General features: G+C 43.3%; 1 protein-coding gene across 1 annotated transcript in view; it reads left to right on the top strand.

Annotated features, from left to right (window-relative positions):
* Positions 1 to 736: 736 nt before the first annotated feature.
* ANTXR1 (anthrax toxin receptor 1) overlaps positions 737 to 12,947 on the top strand; it is a gene marked incomplete at its 3' end in the record, with an annotated part of 13,868 nt that continues 1,657 nt past the window's right edge. Inside the window, exons 1-3 of the mRNA XM_010158353.1 lie at positions 737 to 888; positions 9,935 to 10,006; positions 10,747 to 10,818. Of these exons, the coding sequence (XP_010156655.1) occupies positions 737 to 888; positions 9,935 to 10,006; positions 10,747 to 10,818 (296 nt within the window). The remainder of the gene's footprint in view (positions 889 to 9,934; positions 10,007 to 10,746; positions 10,819 to 12,947) is intronic.

Raw genomic sequence — 12,947 nt, forward strand, 5'->3', positions numbered from 1 at the left:
GGGAAGCCTGTTTCATAAAGCACAAACTTTGCTTGATACCTGTCAGGACTGAGCGAGTATAAGGGATGAAACCCGGTGTGGCTTGTCTCCTCATCTTTTGTGAAGTGATTCCAGCTGTTTAACGGTCTTTAAAGTCAGGTGTTGCCTAGTGGGAAACAAAGACGTCTCTGCATAACGCTCTGTGACCACTATAAGCCAGCGGCTTCCCTGCTCCTACCTAGGGCTGCTGTGGTATGTGTTATGCTCGGCGGGTGGGCTCTGTCAGCTTGAGTTTTCGCCACACGGTGGCATTCTCCGAGCTTTTTTTGCGAAGGAAAAATAAAACTTGCTATCCTTAATGATAACAATAATAATTAAGGAGTGAAAAAAACCCTCCCTGTATCTTCTGAAGTCTGTGACAAAGCAAGATTGGTAGGGAGGCTGCTCCTTCTCTTGCAAAACAATGGTGCTGCTTTCGGAGAGCTGCAAGTGAGACAGAGGGTCAAGTCCCTTTAAAAAAAAAAAAAGTGAAATACAGTATTGTGCATCTTGAAATCTGAAACCAAGAAACAGAAGTGCGAGGGAAACAAGGGGGAAAGTCTTGCAATTCCTGAGGACAACTCTTGCAAGTGGAGTTTTAAGGAATATAATATACGTACATACTTCTAAAGCTCGTTGAATGGCTTTTGTCCAGAAACCTGTGAAATAAAGGAGCCTTGGAAGAAGAGATTTCTTTTTATCCTCCTCTCTGGATATAATGGCCATTGCAAAGCAAAGCATCCTGAGATTTGGCTTCAAATGTCTCTTCCTAGCGACTTTTATGCTAGCCTGTGATGGACAAGGTGGAAAGAGAGAGAACGGTGGTCCTGCCTGTTACGGAGGATTTGATTTGTATTTCATTCTAGACAAGTAAGTCAGTTCTACTCTGTTCTTTCTGAAAAAGGAATCTTTCTCTAGGCATGAACTGGAATGGCATACACTGATACCGAGGAGGTTTTGTTGGATTTTGGTTTTGTAGAAGTCACTGTGTTCCCGAGGGACCTGCGAAACTCCTTACTCCTGTCTTTTTGTTGTGGTAACTTCTTTGGTAGGTGTAGTGCATAATCCTTTTGTGCTCTGTAAATCACATCGTTATAAATCGTGCTGTGGCTGATATAGAAGCTTTATTGTGTACTTGACCCTGTAGTTTCTTAAAAGAGTGGTTGGGAGAAGGGCAGCACCTGGTCACCTCTGATTTCCCTATGAACCGTGGGGGCTGAGGCACTCATGAAAGCAGGGGTTGGAGAGTTATTATTGCCGGCTTTAATTTTGTAGCTGAAAAGGTGAAGGAAATGCTCGCCCGCTGGAAGTCTGCTCTAGCTCCCCTTGCTCCTTAGCTCTGAACGTTCTAGAGCAGCGACTTGCAGGTAAAGATGGGGCTCTGAGAGGTGGCTGCTCCCTTTGAAAGGGACTGATTTTGGCCGTTGTGATGGAAAACAGTTGAGTGTAAGGAGAGCTTTATTTTCTCTACGCTGAGTCACATTTTCTTTGTTTCCTGTTAATCAAATGCATATTTTGACTGCTTAACTCTTTCTACTAAAGATAACTTCCTACTTCTCTTTTTTCATCACCAGTTGTGACAGTGTCATCTTCTTGGCACTGTGAAGTTTGTCTCTTTACAGACTTTCAGACTGAAGGTGGAGCAGTGTGAAATAGATAATGTGCTGCGCTTTGGAAAGCTTCGTATTGAAGCAATACAACAGTTTACAAAAAAGTATTAAAAAGTATTAGCAAAAACGGTTCTCCTCATTTTCTTGATTAAGAATAGTTATTTTGAACCAAAATTTTTGAAAATAATGGAGAATATGTGTGCCAGAGCCATGGTACTGACATTATTGACCATAAATTTCAGAGACAGGAAAGTATTTGCAACTTGCCAAAAGTGCTCGCGGATGAAGCTTTCTGACTGATCCTCTGGAGTGTTTTGCAGTAGCTCCCACATTCCATTAGTATAAATGACTTGGAATTACATAACGCTTTATTACAAAATACTGGCTAAAAAGTAAGACTGAGGCACTGGATCTTTTAGTATGCCAGTTGTTCTAATGCTACAGGGGAAAGATTTTTATTTCTTTTACTTTATTCAGTGGAAAGATCTACTTGTCTAATGCATTTTGTTGCTTTGGCTGTTCAGTTATTAGTTGGAAGACTTTTATTGCTACATATGAGAGAAAAAGAGTGATTTGTGCTGCAGACAGCTTTTGCAAGCTGCATTTCCCTGAGAGTAGAAGCTGAATTGAAGGGTTTCTTAAATGTGATGGATGTGCTGGGTTATACCTCTGAGCTATGTAATTTTAACAGCCACTTATTTCAAGGTCTGTGCTGTCCGTTTACTAGAAGACATGACTTTCTAGGCTTGCTGAAGGGATTATGAATTTGAGTGAAAGTATGCAGCTTGGCACAAACTTCAAAGTAGGCAGGCTTACCTCAGAGCATGTATCAAGGTATCCAACAAAAAATCCTGCTTTAACAGTTGTAGGATTCCTACTTCTGGGCTTTTTCTTGTGTAGAAGTGAAGAGAGTCTGATGTGAAAATGCCTTTGGGCTCCAGTGGAATTTTGAGGAGAGTTAAACTATTAGCACGTACAATATGCCAGGACCTGATTATTTAGCCTTTGAGGGGGTTGATGAGAGACTTACTGTGATAGAGTAAGTCATTCCATACCATTTATCTGTAAAAATGTCTTTGATTTCTCAGGTACAATGCTGAAGTTCTTGAAAACTTGAGTCTTTCTTACTTAACCTGGGTTTTCTGCTTTTGAATTATTAGAGAATGTTTTCAAAAGTGCTGCTGAAGTCCTGAATGCAAAGAGAGGTGGTGCCTATGGAGGCCTTCAGGCAAACTATGAAATGATAATAATAGATTTGGGGCTCACTGCTTTTCTTTGAAATAGCTCTGAAAGTGATTAAAAATGATTAAAAGTGTTAAGGACACTGAAGCGCAAGAGATTTGGATTCTGAAACATGAAATGTTAATCTCTGTGGTGGAAGCAAGCCATTAAAATATTAAGCAATCTACTTTCTGGGTTCAAAGGCGTAACACAAAAACAATAAACACAGCTCTTGAAGTCACTAGCTCTAGAGCCCGCTGCCGACCCGTGTGCCTCAGTGCCTGGTTGGATTTAGTGACTACTGAAGTCCTTTGAGCACCCTGTACGTGTGCTGCTTGTAGGACATGCTCCAGCTGCCACACCGTCCACAGGCCTTGTCACAGCGCTTGCTTACTGTAGCATGTTTCTGGCCATGATGTGCCCCTTCAAAGTGAACACATAACCAGCTGGGAAAGGGCAGGGGTTAGAGGCTGTTATCAGGAAGTGATGCTCTAGCTCCCTGAAACATTCTCCTTAGGAAACTCCTGCAAACTTGCTGTGTCAACTGTTGAAGGGAAACCAGGTTTCCTGCAGCTTTCTGCCGACAGCTGGAGAAACGACTCCCTGCAGATGGCATGCTCAGAGGACCTGAAACAGATCTCCCATTTGTCATGGTCAAAGGAGAAGAAAATCCAGTATTCAGCCATTCAGAAAGAATCCTGTTATGCTATGCAGCCTTGACATCCATGTAACAAACAACCAAAGCTTGAATGATGCCAGCTATGCTTGTTAGGTTACAGCCGCATCCTCGGTCTCCCTGTGTGCACTTGCATGCCTTTTGCCTCTTCCAAGGGCTCTCACGTAGCGTAGGTGGCAGCAGAGAAGGCCTCTCGAGCTGTGACCACTGGGCCTCGGGCTAGCAGAGTTATGTCCCAGAAGTGATGCAAAGACACCCCGGAGGACCCTAGTTTGAGTTGGACAAACTCCTTCCCAAGTAAAACTGAAGCTGACCTGCTGGTGGTGGTGCAGTGCTCCCGCTTTAGAGGAAACTATGATTTGCCAGCTCTCTTGAGAATCATCACTTGACATGCAGCAAACTCAAAAGGACCAAAATAGCATTCCACTCACAAACACCTAACTTGAAATTCTAAGCTTCCTGACAGCAGGTTCACTGAGGGACTTGTATTCACAGAAATTAAGACTGGATTGATCCGTTTGTCTTGTGCTTTGGTTGAAAAAAACCCAACAAACCCAAATGTGGTAGGGGCTACAACTCAAGCCATGTGCTGTCTAGAATACAGTTGTTTGCCATTTGGGTTATATGCAGGATCTAGTCATACAGGGCGCTAGGCATCTTGGAGTTGAGGTCGTACCAAGGTGAGCCTAGTGTTGTGGAAGGTAAGGCTGGCTTATCTTGGGGGAATTGCTGTGAGAGCGGGTCCTAGATGATGTACTTTTCTGTTACTCTGATGCTAAGGGGTTTCATGGATTGAGGTGCTGAATGGTAGCAAAATATATGGCAGACGACAGTGCCAAAGAGTGTACAGCGAGGATGCAAGACAAGATATATAAGAAGGAAGAATGAGGAAGCAGTGAAATGTTGATAAAAAAGCAAACATTTGTTTTTGCTGGCATTGTCCAGTTATTCTAAAAATATCAACCATGTGACTAATTAATGAAGACTGTGACCCGCTGCTGACTGTCATGGTATCTCATGCTGTAGTATGTAAACACCTCTCACAAGCACTGTTGGAACATTTATAGGTAACTCCAAGATTAATTTATTTGCAGGTAGGGAGAAAGGAATAACAAGGTGAAAGTCTCTTCCATAATCTTTCGCTGTATCCTCTGCATGTCACAGGAGTTAGTCCGGGTGCTCTTGCCTGTTGTGTGCAAACAGGAGGCATTTTATACCCCGGTGCAGAAAACTTACACCCATGTGCAGAAAACACACAAGGAACTGTACATGTGTGAAAGAAACTTGGCTCTGAAAGATCATTGGCAAAACGAAGCAAGTAATCCAAGCTGTTCCTGTGATCCCTTCATTGTTCTGCCAGAGAGCTGATCTATTTTTAACCAGTTGTATTGAAGTGAAACTCCTGCTCTAGAGAGGCTAATAGTTGTTTCTTTGAATCTAGCTTAAGTCATGGTAACTCCAGCTGCTAAAGCGGGACTAAATCCAGATTAACACTCGGAGTGTAGAAGAATATAGGGGCACAGTGGGCTGGAAAGCAGACAGACACCACATCACCTATGCTGGGGACTAGCCTGCAATGAACTGCTTCTGGTAGCAGTGACTCTTCCCTGGGAAACGTGAGCCTTCCGGCAGAGCTACCCACAGCAGCTCACTCTGGAGAAATACAAGCCTTTAGGAGGTAATGGCAACATTGAGTGTCAGCAGAAATAGGTTCACAGGTATCTCTGATCTTCGTTGACCTCCTAAATCCTTAGATCTGCATTCTTAGATCTAACGTTGCAAGCGTAGAGGGATGCTAGCAAGGTAGTGTGGAGAAATATGCAGCCTTCCGTCTTTTTGCTGGTGGCCCGAAGGAATGCAGTTCACCCCTAGGTCTGCAGTGGGCACGTGGGCAATGAGCTACGTTAGTATGGGAAATCCTTGTCCCTCCAGAGCTCCGTACCTGGCTCAGCCAGTGCTGCATCTGAGTTTAACTATTCCTTGGTAAAAGGGGTGGGTGGGAGCTGCCTCACCTCCAGGATCAAGGGTGTGCCTGCAGCGCTCTGCACTTCTCCGGATGTGAATTCGGTCCATGGTTATTCATTTATTAGTTGGGTTTTTTTAATGTATCCTTGGCCAATCAGGAAGAGAACAATGTTCTTGGACTGGGACTGGCATCAGAGGTTTATCCTGCCCTGAACTGGACCTCTACAGACCCTGTAATCTCAAATGTGACAGTATCTCTGTTGAGCAGTCTCGTGTGGCACAAGATAGTAGTGTTTCCTCAAAGAATTGCATCACCTAACATCTTTGCGTTACAGTGTGTTTTCAAAATTGCTTCTGAAGTATTTGATAAGTTTTTTTGGCTCATTTGTGCTATTTTGAAGAGCTTAATAAAAAGATGCTGCAAAACTTCTTGGGTCAGTACAACCTCTGACAGCTATGAGACTTCTTGAAATTAATCCAAACCTGTGGAAATTTAAGGAGAATTTGGATCAACATCAGTTTCTGAATCAGGGGTCTTTATGTATGTCACAGCAGTGCGTGTGACTGGTGTGAAGTCTTGGCGTAAGAGTTTGTGGGCTTGGTTCTGTTGGTTTCTAGTTTGTGAATTAAATAAATCCATGGGTATTCTGAGAAGGTGCAATGACAGACGTGGAAATAAGGAGTCCAAAAAGTGCAAGAAAGTCAAACTGGAGACAGGTTGAGTTGTTGCAGCTTTGGGTTACAGTGCGTCTGGTCACACTCAGTAGGAGAAAAGCAGCTGCGGGCAGGCAGGGTTTAGCCAGAGTGTGGCTCTGTCTGGAACCACTGAGCCATGTGGAGTGTCTTTCTCACCCTTGGATTCAGTTTAGATGCACATAATGCCAGCACGGTTGACCACAGAATGTATCATTCTCTTGTTAAAGGCATAATGGTTTACTTAGTCTTAATTTCCATTTATTGGGCTATTCTCCAGGAAGAGGATTTGGCATCCTTATGATGATTTTTTTCCTTAAATTACAAGTTTATAGCATCAACCATTCAGCTGCAAAGTGTTGGCTTGCTCATCATCTTGTTTCTCTTTGGGAATATGAAGAGATAACAATTTTAAATTTGGCTTTCATTGTCTTGCAGCTAGGCTTTAGAAACAGTTGTTCTGTTCAGAGTTCTTGGCCCAACTTATGAGAGAGAGGCTCCACAAGTGACAAGTGTCTTTCACTGTGGGGCTTCCGAATAACGCAGCCAAAAGCTTTGGAGGTGAACGCTGTAAACTAATGCTGGTTTTGTAAACCTTCTCTTGCCTGCCAAAAGGTTAGTTTTACTGCGTTTGTCCATTTTATGCCAAGTGAAGACTGTAAGAAGTCTGAAGTGTGTTCCAGAAGATGTGTTTATGTATTAGAGGAGTACTTTTTTCTAAATGCAGACTTGGGCATTTATACCCACAGACACCTGGCCTGGGCTGGGTGGAGCAATTAACTGCAAGTAGGCTGCAGGCTGCCTAGCTACAGATGGAAACGTGCTGTGCTAGAAGGAAGGATGTGTGGTCAGCAAGTGCGAACCTTCAGACTGGGACCCTGGTATAGTTTGATCTGGTAGAAGTGAAGAATGAATGGATTGTAGACCATTCCAATTGCCCCACTTCGGTGCCTTTGGAATGGAAAGCAGAAAGCATCCTCCTTTTGTGGGGTAGAGTGGGCTTGTTTGTATGGTTGTAGCAATCGTAAGATGTTTCCTTAAAATAGATATCGAACATTCTGCTGCTCTTGAACTTCAGGTTGTTCCTCTTGGGTGTTAATAGATGTGTGAGAAGGTTTCACAGCGAAAGAACTGTGCCTTCAGATGCTTGGAGTTTTGTTCCAGAGGGCAGAGAGATGGGACTGTTGGTGGGAGAACAGAGTGAGGATGATGAAGGGGAGGTGCGTAGAGGCTGAGGCTGTACTTGTGTGCGGGATGAAAAAACACTGCTTTCCTGAAAAACTGCTGAAACAGTTTAAGACCAGTGGAACAACAGTTGCAAAGACAAAAGCTTAAACAGCATGTGCTATTGACTGGCACGGTGTTGAATTGAGCTATTGGGTTTTAACCTTCATTCTGGCAAATGCTCTTTTCAAAAAATGCATGACTTCAGAGCCATGGAAAATGACAGGAGTTTTAAATGATGACCTACATACCTTATGCGCTCTGCAGCTGGATCTCATTCCCAACTGCCTTGCTGCAACAGCAATATAAGTGATGTTAACTTTTGTTCAGAGGCTCATAAGGAAGGGGAAGAAACAAGCATTCTTCCAAAGGCTAATGCAGCGTCTAGGGCCATGCCCTGTTGTACGTGGGGACTAGCTGGAGCTTCTGTGTTGGCAGAGGCTGAGCTGTGGTTTCCCTTCACATAGGAGTCTTACCCAATGGCTGGGAGAAGATTGGTTAGGGTATACTTGTGAAAAGGTCCTACCTTCACCTGTCGGCTACCAGATGGTTCAGAAGATGTGAAACTTGAATGAAGTGCACCTTGAGAGGTGGATATGTGGTCTAAAGCAACGTACATTTCACTGAAAGAAGTAAGAATTGGTTTATGGTTAACAAAGCTTTGGCTTCATGCGTCTTTGGGGCATGGATGTAACCATTGCTGTAAAGTCAAGTGTTTCTTTTATGCCTCACCATATACAGACAATAAATACTTATTTTCCAGGACAGTTCTCAGAAATTATTTGGGCTATTTGGCACTGAGGGAATGGACTGCCTGTGCTATTCAAGGGCTCAGAGTTATTCCATACCTCTGAGAGGTATTTGCAGCCAGGGTTGGGCTTTGTGTGTCTGTTCTGTCAGTCTTCAGTCTGGATGCAGCAGGGGTTAAGTTTCTTGTTTGATAGCAAGGCCTGTTGTACCTTATTTTTCATCTGTTATAAGACACCAATTTTCCCGCTGTCTGTGTGGTTTAATTAGTTTATCAAGACCCTTGCTATTGGTGTTTCTTTTGTCCTCTCTGATACACATTGGCATGGAGAACAAGCAATGATTGCAAGTCCTGGTCTGATGAAAGAGCCAAGAAGTAATCTAGCATTATTAGCCTTTGCTAATCCAGTCTCCTCTGCAATCTGTCCCTTACAATCATGGACAAAGCAGGGGTGTCTGTAAGGTTAGTTTTAAAGGGGTGCATTTGGTATCGGGTCCTTTCTGCAAGGAAAGCCAGAGCATTCACCGTTTTTCCAGATGGACCGTATGCTCTCGTACCTGTGCGAGGGTCCTGCCTGCATGTCATCTAAGGTTGCCTTTGGACATATTGGGGTCATACAGAGAAAGGAGGGCTTAAGGTGTCATGGAACATGTGGGCAACGCCAAGGTTTTTACTGAATGGCTGTAATGAAAACCAGGTGTGGGGAGAATAGGGAAGGAAATATGTATGACCTGCACAATGTGGGCTGCATGCTTGCTGTGCTTCTAGGAAGTGAAGTAATGCTCTTTGCAGCTAGGCTGGGGTGGGCTGTGCCTGGTGTGCAATACCTGGGGGACTGTATTTGTGGCTGTTCATCTGCATTCTTAGATCTAACGTGGAACAGAGTTAGGTCAGGCCTCTTCTGTCTGAGAAGTAAAAAAACCATCTTCTCAGATGTTCATCTTTTCTTCCTCGGGCTGCAGATCAATGAAGTTTCTATTAAAGCTGGAATGGTTATTTCCCCTATAAAGATTTTTAATTGTAGTCAATGAATTAAGTAAGTGATGACACATTTATTTTCCAACTCTAGGAAGAAACTTTTTCCCAATATTAATATTCCAGTCTTCATGGAAGTGTTTATGCCAGAAGGGGCATTTAGTGCTGAAAGATTCTGATTAACCTAATTTTTCCCGGTTCTTACAACATAAAGAAGAATAATCCAATGCCATTATAGTCCATGACTTATTCTCCTGAGGAGCAAAATTAGTTTGTTTTGCCATTAACTGAGGTGTTTCATCTCACTGGAACAGTTGAGATGTGGACCTAAGGTGTTTTGCTTTTCACAGTCCCTAGCACAGTGGATCCGCTAGAGAAGTTTAACACACTGTTCCTCCAACAGCATTTTACTCTCAAAATACACTTGAGCTAAAAGCTCTGCATAATGGTATGGCAAGTGAGTTGGTGGGTTTGATCTAATTACTGTGCAGAGAGACAGGTCTTCACTCACACATGGTTTACTTGTTTAAGGCTGGGCTAAAGGTCTAGTGTAGCTACCATATGTTATTTCAAGCTTAGCCTCAAAACACTTGTATGGAGTGTAACTTATTCTGGCTTTTCAAAGTTCAGTGGGAAATGTCAGTTACAGTGTAATATGTCTTTAAAGAGGGAATATGGACAGGGAGTGTAAAACAAAATAAAAACAAATGACTAGATGAGCAATGTGTAACAAAACATTAGGCTGAGAAAACTGCAATAGCAGCAGTTAAATTAATATCTCTCCTGTAATAATTGTTTCCCTAGATCAGGAAGTGTCCTGCACCACTGGAATGAAATATATCATTTTGTGGAACACTTGGCTCGCAAGTTCATAAGGTAAGAAGTGCTGCTTTGCAGAAAACCGAATGCGTGTGTCTGTCTGGGGGGGCGGAGTGTGGTGTGTGCCAGCGACTGGGAGATGTGCTCTCAGTCGCAGTCGCGTAGCTGCGTTCCCCCCCAGGGGCCTGATAAAGAGAGGGTTCTCAATACTTTTCTCAGATCATCCCATTGACTGCTTTTCCCCAGATTTCTGTCATGCAGGAAATAGGAGTAGATAAGCTAATTGTTCCTGTTTTTTCCCTGCCTGGCTTCTATGGATCAAACTGTATGTTTGTGGGGAAGGAATCCTCTTGTTTCTGAGTTGGCTGGCTACTGCCTAAGGTACAGCAGTTTGGGTCTGCAGGGAGAGGTCTGAGGCTGTAGCTTTCAAGCACTGAATGACTTGAGACTGGATGAAAAATCCCCCAGGCTAGTGAGTGGAATGTGTTATGATAAACATAATTAGCCGTCCTTCGTCTCCACGGTGAAACCAGGATGCACTTAAGCCATTCTTGCTTTAGTAATCCTATGGTCATGATGCAAGTGCTACATCTTGTACATCTTGTAGAAGGACTCCTCATGGTTTGCCTTGACTGAGAAAGCCCAGGGCAAAACACTTTTCCCTGCTTTGTCCTGTCTTTCGTCCTGTTGAACTGTAACCTGAACAGTAGTCAGGGTGTCCTTTGTGCTTGGTGTTATACATACAGCAAGCTCTGGTCTGGACCACCAAAATAATGACTTTATTTCTCCTTCTGCAGCCCTCAGCTGAGGATGTCCTTCATTGTTTTTTCAACTAGAGGGACAATTCTAATGAGGTTAACAGAAGACAGGTAAGAAGAGGTTTAAAGGTGCACAGCAACTTTTGTATCCTTGTTGTAGCTTCCTTCACCTTCCTTGTTCGCTGATTTCTAGTTCACTGTGGGCAGTGTTGCGGCACCTTTGTACTTCTCAATTTAATTCTTGGATCCACTGCCTATTTTCACATACAATGCTTATCCTTCTAGGATAAGGCTGGACTTGGCTTCTTAAATTTAACTTCTAAATGTCAGCAATTAGGGTTTTAACTCAAGGTGTCTTCACTGAGGGTGTCTGCCTTCCACAGATTTTCAGGCAGTTGTCAGAGAACAAGAGCTTTATTGCCGTTGAAACATCCTTAAGGAGTTTCTTCTGCAAAGAAATAGGTGAAACTCCCTTCCCATAAAAACAACCTTGAAAGCTGTCAGTGATACCCATACTCTTGAGGTAGAGGTGAATGTGATTTCTTCGGAGGTCTGACGGTATGTTACAGCCCAACAGTGTTTAGGATGGATTGCAAGGGTGTCCACGTTTTGGCAATGACAGTTTGATTGCCCAGTTTCTGAAGCATGCTTCTGTCATTCCCTTGTAGATCCCCAAATTAATCCCAGTAAAATCTATGAGATGGATTTTTTTATTCCCTCTGACTTCAGGGAGAGTTGGATGAGGTCCTTTAATTGCTCGTTTTCCCTCTGCTAACTTCATTGCCACGTGGAGCAAAAATATATGTAACACATGTGAAGACTGTATAAGTCAGCATGTGTTTTACATATTGGATGTCTGTGAAATTGCATACCAGAGTCGCTGCTATAGAGGAATGACTAGGAAACTGGACACTTTCCTAAAGAGCCATCCACATACATACCAACCTTGAAAAATGGCATTAAACCCAGCTAGCCTAAGCATCTCTTGCCACTCACTACAACCATACAGATAAAGAGAACGAGTGTACCTAACTTGGTGCCAGAAGAAAACCTGTTCCCTGCCTCTTTGCCTCCCACCCCGTGAACACACCCCATTGCAAAGATCACTAGGCTGTTAAGGCTCTAAGCTATGAGACTTAAATGTTTCCCATGTGGAAATGTATTTCATATTTATCCAGCTGTCCCAGAAATCTTGACTGGGAACAGGATATTGACCTGGTATTAGTCTAAAAACCACTGACTGGAGAGCTGCTGGTGTTTCATTGGGAGACTGACAAAGCAGGTGTGGGTTCATACTGGTCCCTTAGTTAACACTGGCCTTTCTTAATAGTGAAGCTGGAGTAGTGGCAAAACCTCTGCCATGTGGTGTATCAGTATCTGAACATGAAGGTTGAGAGCACTTTTGGAAAAACTCCGTGCAGCTAATGGGACTGGATTGACATATTTTAAAGCCCTTTGGTGTGTATTTTAAAATTTCAGTATAACTCTGGTGGCAGGAAACGCTTGTGACTTTTATATTCAGCTTTAGCTTGGTATGTGCCTGGGGAGCTGAATGGAGGGATATCTGCCCCTAGCTCACCTATGATACACATACAGCTCAGTACCTAACTAGTTTGGGGTATTGCAGGTACAGAGTGAGTTCCTGAGAGTCTGGTAATTCAGTCTGTTGCAAAAGCAGATACTTTTTCCTCCCTGTGGGATTTACTGTTTTGTAGACCAGATAATGTTACCACCCTGCTGCAATCAGCCTCACAGATGTGAGTGTGATCTATCAGCCTCACAAGTGTGAACACACAAACGGGGTTTTCTGAAGAAGTTAAAAATGCAAGGACAAAACTGCATTCGGTCTCACAATGTGAGCATGGTCCTGCCTGCAGTTTCCATGACGTTAGTTTGCCCAGAGACATCCCACAGGTTGCAGGGTTTTATCTTGGTACTAAAGACTTCTGGCCTGTACTTGGCTTCTGGAGTATGGTGTCTGCAACTCAGTGGAAGAACAAATGGGTGCTCACCCCATCTATCCTGCAGTTAATCTGTCAGTGTGCCTGGGATTCCTAAACAAATTTAAACAGATACCCTGAATCATACGAAGCTGTTGGTTGGGACAGGTTTTATCTTCCAGTCAGTTTGAACAGGAACTGAAGGTGTAGCATCCAAACAAACTGGAGTTGCCAGAATGGTTTGAGATTGTGTCACTTTTCTGTGGCTCTTTGATGACATATGTAAAGTCAAGTCAGCAG

The sequence above is a fragment of the Eurypyga helias genome, unplaced genomic scaffold, assembly GCF_000690775.1.
Source record: "Eurypyga helias isolate BGI_N326 unplaced genomic scaffold, ASM69077v1 scaffold7049, whole genome shotgun sequence".
Taxonomy (NCBI): Eukaryota; Metazoa; Chordata; class Aves; order Eurypygiformes; family Eurypygidae; genus Eurypyga; species Eurypyga helias.